The following is an 18,489-nucleotide window of genomic DNA, read 5'->3' as shown; positions in this document are numbered from 1 at the left end:
TTGGCGTTTGATTTTTGTCCTTCTTTTCTTTTCCATTATAAACAATAAAAATTGAATTTACCAACAATAACCAAAAAAATGGAGCTTATAGGCTCACTTATCTTAAAAAAAAAAAAAAAAAAAAAAAGTACCAGCCTCTAGCATTTACAATTTGGTATAATGAGGCTTGATATTTCAAAGCTGATGTCAGGGGACAGACATGGTTCACATCCAATCATTTTAAAACACGCTTTTAGTGTAGGTAGCTATATGGGTGGAGAATATGATTTAACAAAACACAATATGTGCAAATCTATGTCATGAGAATTATTTGAAAAGTGAATTCCTTTTGTTCCTGATTTACTATTTAAATTCATTTACATTTCTCCAGCTTCTTTCTTTTGGTAGCTTACTGGGAATAAAATTTCAGAGCTCTAATACAGCTTGGCCACTACCTCTCAGTGGATAATTGATCAGCAGGGACACAGTAGAAGATGATTTCTTCCTATAGTGCAAGTTACAAATTTTCCCCAGTCAGCAAAATGATATACAAATTTTCATCAACTTTGTATAGGATCACTCACTTGACTTTCTGTAGCTTTAAATATCTTGTAAAATGTGCCTATCTGTGTGCACATAGATTCAGAATCATATACAAACTATTTGGCTGTTTTGATTGACTATCAGTTCAAGAAAGAAAAAGTTAGAAAACCACAGAAGTTATTTGGCTTGGCTGGTGCCAATTTTTTTTTTTTTTGACTGATTAAATTATCCCAAATCAGTCTAAAAATTCAAAACATTTAGATAAGGGGAGTACAGGCTAACTCACAGAATAAGGGAAACAAAACTAAGCACTTCTTCCATGACTCTAGTCAGTGTTTGCTGCTGGGCTGGAAAATAAAAACAAAATAAAAAGGTACCCCCACCCCATCTTTGGCATTCTTTAATGTCAGTGTCGCTTGCTGTAATTTGTGCTGGGCAAGGATAGCCACTATCCCTTGATCCCAGCACATATGACAAGTACTGACACTCTAGGCACACTGTAAAACAAAATAAATACATTAGCAAGACCCTTTCCTCCTTCATTTCAGCCCAGGCATAAGAGATAGGATACTTAAAATTCAAGTGCCAGGAAAACCTATTGTAAAAGGGAAATATTTTCAAGTGAAGTCCGTTTGATCTTTTTTTTATAGGGACTCCTACCAGCCTCTCTCCCTTCCTCCCCCTAACCCTGGAAACCAATTAGTCTCAACACGGAGGACACAGACCAGGTTGAAATGGCTCCTTTTTATTTTTAGGGGATATAATTTCAGCCAGCATGTCTAGTCAGTTGTCACATAGTCTACTTAGCACACTTCTCTCTCTCTCACATACACCCATTGGGTTTCCCTTTGGAGAATGGCTAGATCTTTGAGTCTGACTCCTGGAAAGGAATTAATCTGGTTGCCGTCCAACTCCTTCAGCTCTGACAATGGCATAACATCACAGGGCCACCTCATCTTTCATAGACAGCCCTGCCAACCAAGTTTTCTAAAAGCCTTCTTTTCCTTGTCTTCTATCATTTCAGCCGCTTTCCCTTTCCTTGTGTTGTTTTATGTTGTTTGCATACAATTCTGAAAACCTTTTACCCCCCACCCCCCAGCCATTATCCAAAGTAGCAGAGAAAATAGGATGAACTTTGCTTTTTAAAACGTTTTAGAAGGGCTTATCTTTTGGGGGAAATGTGCCCCAAAGACAAAAATTCAAACAGCTAGAGTCTGCCTCTCCTCAGCTCCCTATCTTGAACGTGGCTTAATTCATGAAGGTGAAAAAATTATCAGCTGGGTTGGCCTTTTCTTTCCCAGGAACAACATTGCAGAGAGAAAGGGGTGTGTGCGTGTATGTGTGTATCTGGCGCGTTGACAGGCTTGAGGAAAAGGAGCCTAGCTCTCCCCCAGGAAAGCCTAAGCTCAGCCGATGGGAGGGGACCCAGGGTCGCCTTCTTTGGTCTGAGCGCAGTGCCCCAGGCCTCTCGCCTTGCCCCAGCGGCGAGCTCTGCGCCCTGTAGCTGTGCCAGGACTCCAGACAGCGCCTGGCAGGTCGGTGGGTGGGAGGCCTGGGTGTTCTCGTTGCAAAAGAAGCCCTTTTGGAGGGAAAACTCCTTTTATTTGTCCTGGGGTTCCACAGCACCCCTCCCCGACCCCCGATCATTTTTACGCTGATCACACTCCTGATGATGAACTTGCAGCTCAGCTTCCTGCCGCCTGTTTGACCCGGGAGCGCCAGCAGGCTGCCGGCCTCGCCCTCAGTTGCCTCCGCCTCCTCCTGAAACCTCGAAGCCCCGAGGCGCCGACGGGGGTTCGACTGGGCCGGGGCTGAAGGAGGGGCGCGCGGGGGCGCGGGGTCCCGCCGGGGAGCGCGCACGGAGCGGCGCCTTGGCCGCCGGGCTTCCTGGAGCTGTGCTCCTTTGACCCCAGTGGCAGTCCCTGTCACTGCACCGCTCCCTCCGGCTCGCCGCGCCCTCGCTCTCCCTCCTCGCCCCCTCGTCGTTCGCTCTCTCCCCAGATCGAGGCTGCTCTTGTCCTTTCTCCCCCCCCTCAGACCCCCGCCTCCCTCTCGCGCCGCGCCCCCCGGCCCCCGGCCCCAGCCCGCGGCGGGACCTCGGAGGTCGAAGGTTCTGGCCCGCCCGCGCCCCTCGCCGCCCCCGCGCGCCCCCCGCGCGCCTCCCGCCGGCTCCGGCCGCTCAGCGATGGCTCGCCTGCTCGCCGGGCGCTGAAGGCATCCCCCGGACCCGGAGCGCAGCCCGGGAAAGGTAATCCACCCCGGGAAGGGAGGCGGAGGGCGGGGGAGGGGGAGGAGGCAGCCGGGCGCCCGGTGCGGAGCGCGAGAGGAAGGGAAAAATGCACACACAAAGCGGAGCCCGGGTGAGAGGTGCCTTGTCAGAGGCGCGTGCGGGGGGCTCGGAGGCGGAGGACCGCAGCTGCCCCGGTGCCCCTGACATTCGCAGGAGCGGGCGCTTCCCGGGCCATTCGGAACCCGAGGAGGGCTCGTTTTCTACCCCCGAACGAAAGCGAAGTCTTTTTTAGGAGCGTCTCCCTCCCACTCCCCATCCTGTCCCTCTGCTCTTCTCCCCCCCCCCCCCCCGCCCCAGTCCTCGGCCCCGACCCCTCGGGGTCCCCAGGTCCCCGCCCCCTCCCCCGCGGGGATTTCTTAGGCGGAGAGGAGAGGGTGTCGGTGAGGGGCAGCGGCTAAAGCCGGGCGGCGGGGATGGGGGTGGGGACGAGGGCCAGGCGAGCTGTTTACTAGAAAGTCCCGGGGTTGTGCGTTCGAGCCGCCCCGGCCTAGGCCCGGGTGCATTGTGTTGGCCCGCACCCCGGGCGCCCGCGGCGGCCCGGGCGCGGTGCGGTGGCCGGGAAGGCGCCGCGCAGCTTTGTGCTCGGGCTGCGCTCCGCCGCCGCCCCCGGGCCGCCCGCGCGCGCGCCGCTCTCGCGCGGGGCTGTTTCTCACCCCGTCCCCGCGCCCCGACCTCGCTCTCCCCTGCCGCCTCCGGTCTCCACGATCGCAGCCGGCGGAGCGAGTCGGTGACTCGGGCTGGGCGACTGGGGACGAGCGGCGAGAAAAAGTAACGTTGCCGCACGGTTTCTTCTGGAGAGAGGCAGGAGTTTCTTTGCTATTTACACGTTAACAGGGTTATCTTTGTAAAGCCTTTGAATTCCGGGGGTTTGCGGCCTAGGAGACGAAGGTGGCATTTTACTGGAGATTGGGGAGGGGGTTAGAATCCACCAGCAAGAAAAGAAATGAAGGATGCCCCAATGGGGTAGATTTATAGCATATTTACCTCCCCCCCCCCAAGCACACCCCAAATTAAGTGCAAATTCGGGTCATGAAAAATATGTAATTGATTTGAGATCTGCAAACAAACACAAACAGGTCAGGATAGGGAAACACACACAAATAAAACTTTAAGCGAAAGAAAAGGTTTCCCGAGGAGGGGGGAATCCGTGGCTTTCACATCCCCTTCCAACCCTCGCTGGCTTCTCCCCCTTCCGTTCTCCGCGGCTTCTGGGAAGCAGCCCGGCAGCTCCGGGGCGGAGAGCGGGGAGGCCACGGCGGAGGCTCCGGGCGCGGGCTCCGCTCTCAGGGTTCGGGGATGCCAACGCGCCCGGAGACTGACGTCGGGGGCGTGGGGCTATGATGCCTTTGCGAGGATGGCGCGGTGTCAGAGCCATGGGCCGCCAGTGGTCATCAATCAACCCGGGGCCGGGGGAGCGGGAGAGAAAGAAAGACAGGCGCTCGGCGGAGCCGGGGCCGCGAGCGCCAGCGCCGACAGTGCCAGCAGCGGCGGCGGCGGCGGCGGCAGAGGCGACGGCTGTGGCAACCGGGGACTAAGCGAGTAAGGCGCGCTGGTGCTCCAGGAAGGAAGGGGGAGCTGTAGCCCGGACAGCCGGCCGTGAGCCTGGAGGGCAGGGCGAGCCTGTGAGTGAGTGAGTGAGTGTGTGTGTGTGTGTGTGTGTGTAGTTGGTGAAAGCCCCCCCCCCCCCCCCCGCACCTTCCCCCGATTTAAAACAAACACACCAATCCAAAGTAGGGAATTCCGCGCCCCCGCCCCACCGTATATAGACTCTACGCGTAGCCAGAGGCGCAGGAGAAAAGTCCTGCCCTTCCTCTCCCAAAGAATGTGCCAGCCCGGTGTCCGCAGTGCTGGAGACAAGTTCAGGTGTAAGTGCGGCGGAAGGGAGGGCGCTCTGTGGACAGCGGCACGTGGAACTTTTTGCATCCCTCCCGAAACTCTGGCGGAGTAGCTGCCAGGAAGGCTTGTGAGGATCGCTCTGGGATGCAGGGATGAGTAACTGGAGGTGGGCATAAAAGAGCAAAGGCGGGAGTTTCAGCGATCACTGGATCTGGGCAGCAGAGGGAGGAGAAGGAAATTTGGCGCAGTTGGAGCGGGCGAGCTCCAAAGTCTGGCCAGGCGGTTAGGCGATCTTAGGGCAAGTGAATAAAATGAGCATCCTTAAACGACGAAATCACGGGCTCCTTTCCCATAGGCTATGCCGTGCGGTGCTCGGGGAGAGGGGTCATGAGTTGCCGCTTTGAAACTTTTGGTAAATTGGACTTCTGGTGTCTAGGAGGTGGAGACAGTTATTTAATTCCTCAGCGTTTAATCCTTTCATTGCCAGCAAACTTTAAAAGGTTTTCCAACTAGATTCCTGGGGAGGGGGACATTGCAAGTTGCACAGCTTACGGGCTTAAGGGACAGGAGAAATGACTGCTCTCTAGGAAATGCAAAATGTGCTCACTTGGTTTTTTTGTGTGTTTTTTGTGTGTGTGTTTTTTTAAAGAGAAAATCAAACTAACGCCACCATGAATGTTTGGCAATGCTAGTCCCTTTTTATTTTTCTTCAGGATTCCTGGCATTTAGTACTGGGCTCCTTTGTTTTGTAGAGCAAATGTGTTGAAAAATGAAAAATTTAAAAAGGAATACTGGTCTCTTTATTATATGTGAAAAGCAATGAAAGTGTGATGAGATGCTTCAAAATCTGATCATGTGCTAGGTTTTACTGCCCACGTATGTGAAGCAGGGTGATGTAGCTTCTTGATAGTTCTAGGCAGTGTATCATTGTGTCTTGTTTCAAGCTTTTAACAGATTTCTCAGGTAGAAGAGGGAAGACCCTCGTCCCATTTCTGAGAATTTACCCAAGAAAGGTAAATGCAGGTGTTGGTGTTTAAAATTCTTAGGATAAGTTCATTTTGTGATGTGAGTGGGGGTAAACATAGCATTTTAAAAAATAGCTTTTTATTGACTTGTCTGTAAAGGTTCCTGTGAAAGTTTGGAAGCTCTCTGCCTCCGTCTGACATTTTCTTCAAAGGACTCCAGATTAAAGAAGATAGACACTGCAGGTGCACTGTTTTGATAAAACATTTGAAAGAGAACATGGTGAAGATGAATTCAAATGAGGTGCCAGACACCCATTTAGCCATTCAGAGTTATAGGAGCCTGTGCTTGCTGATGAAAAGATGTTCTGTTTGTCTTGCTGGGGCAAAGGTGCAAAGAGGCACAGATGTTCACTTGATAGAAAAGGCAACCCTACATTGACTTTAGGAGTGTGAATTGATCACCTTCTAAGTCCTGTCTCTTCTGGGCTTCCAATGGCAGGGTCTAATGCTAACTCCTATAAGTCATGGCATAGATATTTATATAATGGGTATGTATATTTTATTTTAATTAGTGAGTTTGTTCCAGAAATATTTAAATTGTTTCTGGCACTGAGGGCAAGGATTGTTACTGAGAGGTCACAATGGTCTAGACATGAATTTTGTTTCCTTCACTTCTTGATGTTCTGTATTTCACACAATAGACATCGATGGCAGGAACATGAGAATTGCCATGCAGTTTTTACATCACTCTCTAATTGTGCTAACACTTTAAGTTCTCGCAGCCTGGAAATGTGTGTGTGTGTGTGTGTGTGTGTGTGTGTGTTTTCCTCTGTGCTTTGATGGCTAACATTCTTGCTAATGGCAGTCATTTCTATAACAGGAAGATGTTTTCATTTGTATTTACTTTTCAGCATGGCACAATTATGCAGTTTTGCGCTTCAGTACTGTCTCGGTACTTTGTGTCTCAAAAGAGAATTACAGTACTTAGAACAGGACTGCAATTTGAAGCAGGTGTTGTGTTTTACTGTTCTGCAAAATAACAGTAAAATATAATTGTGGGGGAAATTAAGGAAACAGCTGCAAACTTGGTATGAAAACTGCTACATTATGATTCGTAAGCAGTTCTTATAGATATCTTACATCAGAGGGGCAGGGAAAGACTTTAATTTCGTTAATCCTACTGGCCTGCTTGTCTATCAACTGGTGCTTAAAGGACTCATACCTCCCATGAAGTCAGGAAGAAGAAAGAGAACCCAAAAGGATACTGTTTAAAGTGCCAGCGTACCAGGGATTCCTCTCTGGGCAGTGCCTTTGGTCATTAGGAACGCAGGCAAGGTTGGGTGTTGTTCAACTTGCTTTGCTAAGATGAACAAGGCAATGAATGACTTGAGTGGAACGCTGTGGAATTTCTCAGCCCAGCTAGCATATGGAGGACTACACAAGCCCCGGGTTGCAAAATAATAAAATAAATGGCCTATAGCAGGCCATCTGCCTTTTGCTTGATATTTAAGGTGTTTCATGCCAAATTTAAATCTAATCTTATTATTCTACATATTTTGATTTGAGCGAGCAGCTAAGACTCAGAAGCTTAATGGTGCACAATGGCAAACGGATTCAGATGTGGAGCACTTAACGGAAGAGCGTGGGTTGCCCAAGGGTTACCCGAGGACGGTGCTGCCCGCCACTGCTCCTCTACTGCACTGATCGCTGAAAACAGCCTCCACGCAGGGCTGTGCTTTCCTCAGTCTTTGCACACCTGCGATGAAAGTAAACACCCTCATTTCTGAACCCAGTGCAGCAAATCATATGTAGACCTTTAAAAGAAGATTCAAAACTAGTGGGAAGGTTAAAAAAAAGTATGAAATTAATTACTGAGAATTATGCAGCAACAAGCAGGAACGAGGCAGGTGGGAGATGTAATGGTCCCCCTCCTTTAGTGCTCCCTCCCGCCTGGAGGAGGGATGGTAATGAATGCATCCAAAGCGGTGGTCCAAGCCTGGATGTGTTTGCCTTTCCCCCAAGTGACCGCAGTCTTTAGAGACATGATGTTCGATTTAGCATGAAGGATTTGCTTTACCCTAAAGTTCTTTGCAGGAGTTGAATGCATATGTATAGTAGGCATTGAGTATGTATTTTGGGAGCTACCTCGTAAAAGAAAAAAAAATATGTTTAACGTGTTCATATATGATGCGTGTAGTACAGGTACACACAGGTATTGTTATGAGCACAGCTTTTTAAACTTACATATGTTGTTGCATGTTATGGCTGTGTTAAGCATTGAGATTTCAAATTATTATGTGACACCAACTTTGTACGGACCCGATATTCCAATTAGCAGGAAGAGTCTCCCACTTCGAGCACAAACCATTTATAGTTAGACTCCATGGCAACTGGGGATATGGCCCTTCTGTAATTCATGTTAAGTGCCATAATTATAATTAAAGAGGAAATCTTCGTTTGAACACCATTGAAATGATTTGCTAGCAGCCAGCATGTCACATGGAGTGCAGTGTCCACTCTGAAGTGCTCGCAGGATAGAGAGTTGGAAAAGGTGGTATCCACGAGACAGCAGTACATACTGAGATTTTTTTCTGGAACCAATTTCATGTCCGGGTGTTACAGTTGAACACCTTCTTTTTCTTTGTTCTCATTTTGTAATTTTTTTCCCCCAGAAACGCACAGCAGAATTGATGAGTAGATCCTTGGGTTCAGAGGTTGGCTGAAGCACACCATGCCTGCTTCCACCCTTCGCTCCGGAAAGTTGTGAACTGCTCATGCCTATAGAGAGGAAGGATGGCACATGGGATTCCTTCTCAAGGCAAAGTTACCATTTCGGTGGATGAATACAGCTCTAACCCCACCCAGGCATTCACGCACTACAACATCAACCAGAGCAGATTCCAGCCGCCACATGTACATATGTAAGTATCGCTCATGAACTTTTAAAAACTAACAATTAAGAAAATAGACCTAAAATAAGAAAGTCACTGGTGACTTCTGCCGGGGAGAATAAAAGACCTATGATTCACAAAACAGATGCTTATCTGTGGTCCTCACTATCGCTTGGAGGAATACCCTACATCTGTTTAACACCTCAGAGTGTCAGAGTACTTTCAATTTGGTTTTCAGAGCCTCTCTTGGGTGGTGGTAGGTCGCCCACGTTTTATGGATAACATCAGAGAGGTGAAGGTATTTGCCTAATGTCACACAGTGAATTTTGGCAGAGTCGCCTCCTGATCCCCTAGCTCAGTTTGCTTTACACTGTATTGCTTGTCTCCATGAGGAAATATTTCTTGAAAATTTCTAGTTTCCCCCCTCACCTCACCTTACCACCCCTTTACATTTAACTGGGAAATAGGTCTAATCAGGACTAATTGTTCAGCCCCCGCCAAATCCGCTGCCTTGCCTGTTGCTAGAGGAAAGTGTGCTGCATGTGCACCACTCAAACAGGGAACAAAGGTCTACGGGACGGTGGAGCACTTGGTTCCAGGAACTGTACTTTTCTCCCGCTCCCTAATACTGTTTAAATCAAGTGCGGTTTAAACTGTTTCAGGAACAAAGTGTGGGAGAAATCAAGAGGCAGATTTTGCAGCACCTGGATGCACACCAGCTTTTCTCTGTTCCTCTGCCACAGGATGTGCGGGGCTTTCAGCAGATGGGGCAAAAGGTCGCCATCTCCCTTGTTTATTCAAGGCCTGGTGCTCATTCTCTATGAGACCCTTCCAATGGCTAACATGCGTCTTTCATAGTAGGACTAAACCTCTTTGAAAACTATTGTATAGTCAAGAGAGAAAGGAGGTTAGAGCTCTGTTGACTGTTTTTGCCATCCCTGGCAAAACTGAACTCAGGGCATATCTAAGTCACAAGCTCTTTTTGTTTTTTTTTAGTAATTGTTTTATTTGGGCATTTAAAAAAATAGTGGGACCGCCCTCCCTCAACACACACACACACACACACACACACACACACACACACACACACTTAAATTTAGAAACACTAACCAAACAAGATCTTTTTTTTTGACTATTTGGATATTAGTGTATAATAGGATGTTACTTTGCAAATATATCCAGTAGAACCACTCAATTTCCATGTGATGGGATTTCTAACAAAAACGAGAAAGAAATCCTTGTAAATGGTTTGTATGCTAAACTATTTCTGAGAATTTTATACTTGCTTAAAATCAGAATATATTCATGATTATGAAGTATTGCTAGCATGATTTTAAGGAAAAGTTTTAAGGTAAATTATATTTTTTTTGTTAAAATGGTTTTTCGGAATGATAACTATGTATTCACCTTAAGATTTCTTTTATTTTCCTATTTCTAATAATTTCTTTTTTTTCAAACACTAGTATGTGACAGGATTTGTGGACGTAGGATACTTTAGCTCTGTTTTGCTGGGGTGACATTTTGCATTAAAGAATTGCAAAGTACTTTCTGGATTCTGTTCCCTTTTGGGCAAAAGAAAGTATGTTTTGGCCTAGATTCTGGGAAAATGACTGACAGGGAATCTCAGCTTAGTCTTTACTTGTTTGTTGCCATAAGATTCTACTCCTGAACTGTGGATACACAAGTATAGTTAAAGGTCATTTAACCTTAGAACTGATCTGCTCAGATCTAACCATGAAATATTCGAAGGACCAGATTATACCTTTTTTGAAAAAAATGCTTGACAAATGGGGTTTGTAATGGTAGCCCAAACATCTGGGGAGCCCTTTTTCCAGATTGCCTTCCTACCTTGGCGTAGAGGATTCTTCCATGGTCTGGCTCCAGCTTGCCTTTTCATCTTTATCACCCACTGAGGGCTTCCTACCTGAACCCTTTGCTCCAGCCACATAAGTTGGCTCACTGTCACCTGAGCACACCCTGAGCCTTTCCATCTTGGTGCCATGCTCAGCTCATCAAATGCCTCAGAGCCCGTTCAGGCTCCTCTACGTCTATGAAACCTCTTCTGTCTCTCCCAGTCCGAGCTGACTGTGCCTTCCCTGCCCCCACACATGATGCCCCTAGTCATTGGCATATACTTCAGTACTAATTCCATTATTACTGTTCTCTCTCTCTCTCTCTCTCTCACTCTCTCTCTCTCTCTCTCATTTATTTCTTAAAGGCAGGGATCGAGTAGGTAACAGGTATTCAAGAAATACTGATTGATTGCTCAGTCCATCCATTGATTTGATTGTGCATTGAGATAAGAAATTAATGTTTGAGATTTGGAGATTTTCATTGGAATTTTTTGAGCTGTTTTAACATCATGAGTGTTTGAATGACGGTGTATCCTGTTTTCAAGATGTTGACCCACCTTTTCCTTGCCTTTATTTTTTCATGTTTCATACCTTGACACAGTGACTGGTTCATACTAGGCATCCAAATATCTTGGTGAAATGTGCTAGTGTTACTCTCCATTATTTTTTTAAAAGATTGCCCTTAGTCCAAATAGAAACTTAAATTGGCTGGAAAATATCCATACAATATTTAGTTTTTCTTCAGTTTTTTGTTTTGTTTTGTTTTGGGTTTTTTTTTGAAATTTTTAACATTTCACATAGGGCTTTGCTTCTCTCCCTGAAGATATGTTGTCTTTTCCACTTGAAATGTTACTCATTTATTTTGCATGGGATTCTTAAAACACTTATTTTCCTTTTTCACTTACAATTGAGGCCTATGAAGACCCATGACAGATCACCCGGATTGGAGTTGCAATCTTGCTTCCTTAAATGATCCGTGGTTTTCTTTCATGCAGCCTTGTTGGGGTTTTCTCACCATAATTAAGGACTACTACTAGTTCACTTCCCATTTAATTCAGTCTCAGTCTTGTGACCTCCCTTGGTCAACTTACTTCCTTTCTCCAGGCCTCAGTCTACTCATCTGTGAACATTTGCACTAAATGATAGTTATGGATCTTTTAGCTCTGACATCCTAAGATGAAGATGGCAACCAAGACAATATTTATTTGCAAGGTGTTGCTTTGGGAGGACACAGAAACATAAGACCTGCTCCCATCTTCATGAAGTCCATCATGATTTCAGAGCTGTTGTTCAACTGGCTTTAAGAAGTTTACTGCTTGGTCTTGGTTTGCTGTTACCCTTGAGTTCTGATGAGGCTGCCACCAAGCTTTCTAAAAACCACTGGCCTGCATCTCTGTGACGTAGAGAAGTTTTTAAAAAAAATATTTTTTAATTATTTCAAAGAGGAAGGGAGAGAGAGAAAGAGAGAGAAACATTAATGATGCAAATAATCATTGAACGGCTGCCTCTCGCATGCCTCACACTGGGGATCGAACTCACAACCCGGGCATGTGTCCTGACTGGGAATCGAACTGTGATCTCCTAGTTCATAGGTTGATGCTCAACCACTGAGCCATGCTGGCCAGGCAGGAAGATTTTTTTTTTTTAAAGAAAGCAATCCAATGTGACCTTGGGAAAGAAAATTAAAACACAGCTGGAGTTGGCAGGGCAGAATTTAACCCAGAATTTGTGTGCCCCTCTTCCCAGACTCTTGAACACACTAATAGATGTGCTGATTGAAAACCAACAATTAATAGGGCTTTATTTTTCTATAACCCTTTCATCTTTCCCAAGAAGACTGTTGAGAGAAATGTTTAGTATTTAATGATGGTGGGAGGAGCTGCTAAAGGAACCAATGTAGGTTTGAAAGCACTGTAATGATTTTGTATGTTTTTAATTATCTGAGGCCTTATAAAATACTAGGAGCCCAGTGCACAAATTCGTGCACCTTGAAAGGAACTGTGGGCCTTGAGGCTGCAATGGGCACAGGAGAGGGTCTTGGCCCATCCTCCATGCCCCTACCCGGCCCCTCCTGCCATGGTCCCCAACCCCCTGTCTGACGGCAGCCCTGATCCCACTGCCACCGCTCCCACATGCTGATGGCACAGAGAGATTATGGCTGGTGCCAGCAGCGGATGCGAGCGGGGCTGGCCCTGATCACCCCTCAGGAGCAGAGGGAGGTGGAGAAGCCCTGAGGGGTGATTGGGAATGCCAGCCACTGCTTGCACCCACTGATAGTGCCAAGCTATCGGGGCTGGTGCTGGGCGCTGGCAGTGGGTGCGAGCCATGGCTCAAATGCAGACTCAAATGCAGTGGGTGTGAGAGGTGGCTACCAGCCCTAATTGCCCATCAGGAGCAGGGGGAGGTGGGGAAACCCTGAGGGGCATTTGGGGCCAGTAGCTGCTGCTTGCACCTGCTGACAGTGCTGAGCGAACTGGGCCAGCGCTAGACACTGGCAGCGGGTGCGAGCCGTGGCTCCAGTGCCGGCAGTGGGTGTGAGAGGCGGTTACCAGCCCCAATTGCCCATCAGGAGCAGGGGGAGGTGGAGAAACCCTGAGGGGCATTTGGGGCCAGCAGCTGCTGCTTGCACCTGCTGACGGTGCCGGGCGATCTGGGCCAGCGCTAGACACTGGCAGCGGGTGCGAGCGGTGGCTCTGGCGCTGGCAGCAGGTGTGAGCACCAGGCAGGACCGTGGTGTGCAGGAGCAAAGAATTTTCAATAACCACCAGAGGCTCGCCCCGATGACAGCGACTGGCACCGCGCCTTGGTCTGGTGCCCCTGCTCACCTGCTCCACCATCCTGCTGTGGCCAATGCCTGCCATGTTCCACGCTCTGCCACCTACTGCTGACGCCCGCCATGTTCCACGCGTGCCCCCTGGTGGTTAGAGCATGTCATAGTGACCAGTTGTTCGGTTGTTCCACCATTTGATCTATTTGTATATTAGGGTTTTTTATATATACTAGAGACCCGGTGCACAAAATTCATGCATGGGTGTGGTCCCTAGGCCTGGCCAGTGATCAGGGCCAATCAGGTTCCCTGCCTTCTCGCCTCACCCCCTCCTTCCCTCTCCGCCCACATCTGCTGCCACCCACCCCATGGTTCTCCATCCCAGCCCGGGGGCCTGTGGGCTGAGGGCAACTCCTGCGTTGAGCATCTGCCCACTGGTGGTCAGTGCGTGTCATAGCGACCGGTCGTTCTGTTGTAATGGTTGCTTAGGCTTTTATATATAGAGATAGACTCAGGACTTTTTAGTAGAGTGTCCAATCATCTCAGTTTTTGCACTGAAAGTCCTGTGTTTTGAGAGACCATTAGTCACACACTAACCATGATGGTTGGTCACTTGCTTAATTCTTCACCTTTTTCTTTGAGGGCTGGTTGTTAAGAAGCTCAAAACAAATTTTATTTTCAGTTTTAGTTAGTTCATTTGTGTATATCTTTGGTTGTCAATACCGTTGGGTCTTCTTTTTTTAAATAATTTATTTTTCAATTATAGTTTACATTCAATGTTATTTTATATTAGTTTCAGATGTATAGGACAGTGACTATCCAATCATATATGACCTTACAAATTGATCCTGGGATCTTACTTAGCTCTGGTTCTTTTGCACTTGTTTTGGGAGACACTATAGCACAGTGGTGAACATCTCCAGGAGAATCAGACTGTTGGATTTAAAACTGGCCGCACCACTTACTAATAGTGCAACCAAACACCGAGAAATATATCCAGGTTTCTGTTTGTTTGTTTTTCCACTTGTAAAATGTGGACAATAAAGTAGTGCCTATCTCAAAAGGTTACAAACAGTATTACTTGTAAATTTCTTAGAGGAGTGCTTAGTGCTTGGTTATACTCAATAAATGGTAGATATTATCATTAATGGTTGTTTTATAAATTCTGCATTTGTGGGGTTTTTTTGTTTGTTTTTTAAAAAAATATATATTTTATTGATTTTTCACAGAGAGGAAGGGAGAGGAATAGAGAGTTAGAAACATCGATGAGAGAGAAACATCCATCAGCTGCCTCCTGCACACCCCCTATTGGGGATGTGTCCGCAACCAAGGTACATGCCCTTGACCAGAATCGAGCCTGGGACCCTTCAGTCCACAGGCCGACCCTCTATCCACTGAGCCAAACCAGTTAGGGCTGCATTTGTATTTTTAATTATAAGTTGTTTCCATTCATTTTGAAAATCAGTAGAGTATAAATAAATGAATAAAAAAAAAATAACTTACTGGTAAGTGTTTTCCAGCAAACTTTTCTGGGTGGGTTGGCAGGTATCCTGATTTTTTAGATCACAGCTTAGGAGTGTCTCACCTACCTTTAATTGCTCCATGGGAGTGACAGTCCCAAGGGAGAAGGAATCCAGTGATCTGAGTGTTGCTTGGTTGTTCTCTAGGGTATCAATCACAGTGGCCTTCCTTTATGTGGGCTGGTCTCAGGTCCTTGTAACCTCAATTAATGCCTTAGACTCCCCACTTGACAGAGGTTAAAACAGAAGCATCAAGAGTTAATCATAATAACCAGGGTTGAGTGCAAAGGGCACAGCTTGAGCTGGGAAATGAGAACAATATTCATATGGTGGCTGAGAATGAGGTCTGAAATAATAGATCTCTACAAATGCTGATCCCACCAGTTAGTTACAGGCTTAGTTAGGTGATGATGGACAAATTAATGAACCTCAGTCTTCTCATCTGTAAAATGGGTTTAATGACCCTTTATAATGATTGTGAGCATTAAATGAGATGATGCATATGACATATAATGGCTGAAAGATAGCACGTGATAATCAGATGTTGGGATAATATTTATGGTTTTTTTCCACTACTTGATGAGCATGAGATAATTGTTGGTTAATATTTTTATTTCTGAACTTCTTGGTGGTATAAAACCTGACAATGACTTATGTTCTTGTTACTTTGTTGAATTCTATAGCATATCATTGTTTAATTGGGCATTTTGATCTGAAGCATTTAGGGTGTCTGGGTGATCATTCCATGCCAAAATTCTTAAAGGATTTTGTTTCTTTTATCTGAAGTTTCATTTTAATGTGGTAGAAAGTAAATATTTATTTCAGTGCTGTATTAGGTATCCTTAGGTACAAAAACAACATTACAGAAGAGCATTACAGAATTGTGTTATTTGTTTTAAAAAATATAAAAGTGTGGAAAGATAAATACCAACATTACTGATGATTATGTAGGGAATAAATTTGGGAATGAATTTGCTAAAGGAGTGTTGGATAAAAGACCTTTCATTTTTTACTTTATATACTTAACAACTATGTAATACTTTTTTGATGAAAACATTTTTTAAAGAATAACAAAAATATAATGTATCTACAAGTCCCTCTGCTTTGTCTGCAAGATATGCAATAAAAGCTCCCTCTGCTGCAAATCTACTTACTTTGGGCCTCACTTCCTTAGGTGGTACCAAGGAATAGACCAAAGGCTATTTATTCGTTGGTTCAGTAGAATTCAAATTGCTCATGTGTGGGAAGATGAGAGCAGTGCCAAGGATGCTGCCTACTTCTTAGTCCGCTACCTGAAGTGGAATTTTTTAAGAAGCATCTTCAAATTCATTTTTGGAAGCTGGCATTCTATAGTATCAGTGAATAAGCAGCTTGCTGTAGGACACGACTTGACGGTGTTTAAGGGAACTTGGATTGGTCACTAGTTAGGTCTCTGATCCTTAGAAATTTGGGCTTCTCTGAATTTCGGGTTCCTCCCCAGCTATTGGATTTGATACCCTTTAGCATCAGACCGTCTCACTCTGGCAGTTTAGGATTTCTTCTATGTTTTATCTTTTCTTCAGTCTATTTGAAATTAAGAACACAAGTCCCTCATCATTAGTGAAATTCTGCAGGGAAAGAATATAATAGGGAGACATCATAGAGATATGGTGGAGGGAGAAGAAAAATGACTCCGAACTCTCAGACGGAGGAAGAGTAATATCAATGAATGAATGAATGTCTGGTGCTCTGTAAAATTGCACATGCTAAAGAAGGTAGAATTTCATCCTTTCCTACAGAGCTGGGCTGCATTAGCTGTTTGGAAAAAAAAATTCGAAACATTTTTCTCTTGGTAAGCCACTTTCTCATTCTCATTACAAATTTATCACTGGCCCGCACATTAGCATGGCCATAATTTTTGTTAATGTTTTCAATCTGAAATTCATCGTGGAGATGCTGAATGGCCCTTTTAGCTTGCACTCATATATAAACACAGGGTATTTTTCTTTTCCTCTCCCCTTTCTTTTTTAAAATAAGTTCTTTTTCCTCTATATTCCCTGAGGGTACTGGTCTTGTGGTCCGTGACAGTTGACTTTGTTGTACAGCTGACTTTTCCCCTATTCTGTAGATTTCTTTGTTTGCATTCGAGCATTAGAAAGCCAGGCTAAAATCAGACTTTTTTTTTTGTCCATATGGATTTGTTCTTAGAGCCCTAGCTGTATGTTGCACAACTGGGTGGTATTTTTTTGTTTGTGTTTTTGGTTATTTAACTCTCTGGGAGGGTAAAGAATTCTGATACATAAAGCAGATCCTCTGTAGTATGGTATTCCTGGATTTCAGATTCTGAAATACTTAACCTACATTTATGGAGGTAAAACAAGAATCATAGGGAGAGTGTGGCCGCCATCGATGGATAGACATATAAAACGAAAACAATTTTTATCACTTCTGCTTAAGGGTTGAATCTGTACCTTGTTCAAAATACAGGGTTTTTTTTAAACGTCTTTCATGGAAATGTTTTGATAAAAATATGCAAAATGGCAAGGCAAGCTGACCAGGAAGTAATGTAACAGAGAGTCTGCATTTGAGACATTTAATTTTAATTTGGAGACTTCAGAGCTTATGAAGATGCATATTTTAAGATCTAAAAACAAAGTAGGGCCAGTGTATCTACCACATTTTGTATAAAAAAAACCCAGGTAGTTTTGAACTGTTTTACAAAGAAGAGAAAGCTCCCTGCGTCTCAGAAGATCTATCCATCAGCTCGTTTTGATTCCTTTGCAGTATTTCCTTAGCTCTCTCCTTCCCATTGTCTTTTTCCCTTTTAGATTTTCATAGCATACTGGAAACTAGATGTTTCAGGAGCTACTCTGGCATGATTAGGCTATTATTTCAATATCAGTGCGGATAAAACTACCACATTTGTGCAGACCACCATGTTAGTCTGCCGTTTCGTGTGTGTGTGTGTGTGTGTGTGTGTGTGTGTGTTTTAATGTACAAAGTATAGTTGGAGACTTTGTGTAAAAACACTAACTCTGCAGAGAGGAAACTCGGTTGGATTTATTGGCCCTTGCAGTATTTGGGTCTGCATATTTTTGTATTATTTTGCTTTGAAGATTTCTTGTTTTCTATTTCTGCCCCTGTAGGAGGGTAAAATGTATGCAAAGAAGAAAATGCATTTTTGTAGGCTTTTTTTTTTCTCTTCCTTACCACAAATCAAGAATATAAGCTCCCCTAGTTGGTTTAAATTTTTGTGGAGTTTTATATTAAGTAGCAAAGCTCTTGACACTAGTTGGAAAAAAAAAGAAAAACTAACACCATTTAATAAAGCAAACAGAGGTAAATTTTTAGTAGTCGATACTATTGAGCTTTAAAATTCCACGTGCATATTAAACCATTCTTGAAGTTCCTCTGTTGGCAGTTGCTTCCTTAAAATATTGCAGGGCCCTACACCATGACATGGACTCTACTTAGACCCATTTATTTCTTTGTACAGCTAGTCTCTGAAACCTTCCAGCTCGATAATTCTTGAGTTAGAAAAATATCATTTCCCATCTTGCAGTGGGCTATTTTGGCATTTATGCTGATTGGCTAAGGAAAGTGGCTCACTTGTGGTATTTGGGCCACAGACCAATACATATTGTACACTTAGTTAAAAATGTGTTTTGCACAAAGGCTTAAAAGGCTGAAATTAAGAAAAAATTAAGTCTCCCACCAGCTAAGCAACCTCAGCATGTTTCTCTAATTTCCTGAAAGATTTTAGCCTTTTCCTACGACAGAGACATTTTACCAGCTCTATTTTGGGTCTGAGTTTTGGAAAATTTTTCTCCCTTTTGTTTCATTTTGCTTTGCCCTAAGACTTCAAA

General features: G+C 45.0%; 1 protein-coding gene across 3 annotated transcripts in view; it reads left to right on the top strand.

The window, feature by feature from the left end:
- The first annotated feature begins 2,299 nt into the window (after window positions 1–2,299).
- The window catches only part of MPPED2 (metallophosphoesterase domain containing 2), a 170,116-nt gene continuing 153,926 nt past the window's right edge, over window positions 2,300–18,489 (top strand). Inside the window, exons 1-2 of one of the 3 annotated variants that reach the window (XM_036325715.1) lie at window positions 2,300–2,770; window positions 8,286–8,534. In XM_036325715.1, coding sequence (XP_036181608.1) covers window positions 8,407–8,534 — 128 coding nt within the window. In that variant the 5' untranslated portion in view covers window positions 2,300–2,770; window positions 8,286–8,406. Of the gene's footprint in view, window positions 2,771–4,227; window positions 4,352–4,564; window positions 4,678–8,285; window positions 8,535–18,489 lie in introns of those variants that run through there. The other 2 variants (XM_036325716.1, XM_036325714.1) reach the window with 2 other exon arrangements.

Source organism: Myotis myotis, unplaced genomic scaffold (assembly GCF_014108235.1).
Source record: "Myotis myotis isolate mMyoMyo1 unplaced genomic scaffold, mMyoMyo1.p scaffold_m19_p_10, whole genome shotgun sequence".
Taxonomy (NCBI): Eukaryota; Metazoa; Chordata; class Mammalia; order Chiroptera; family Vespertilionidae; genus Myotis; species Myotis myotis.
The sequence above is the reverse complement of the archived record's forward strand: the minus strand, read 5'-3'. Positions and strand labels throughout refer to the sequence as shown.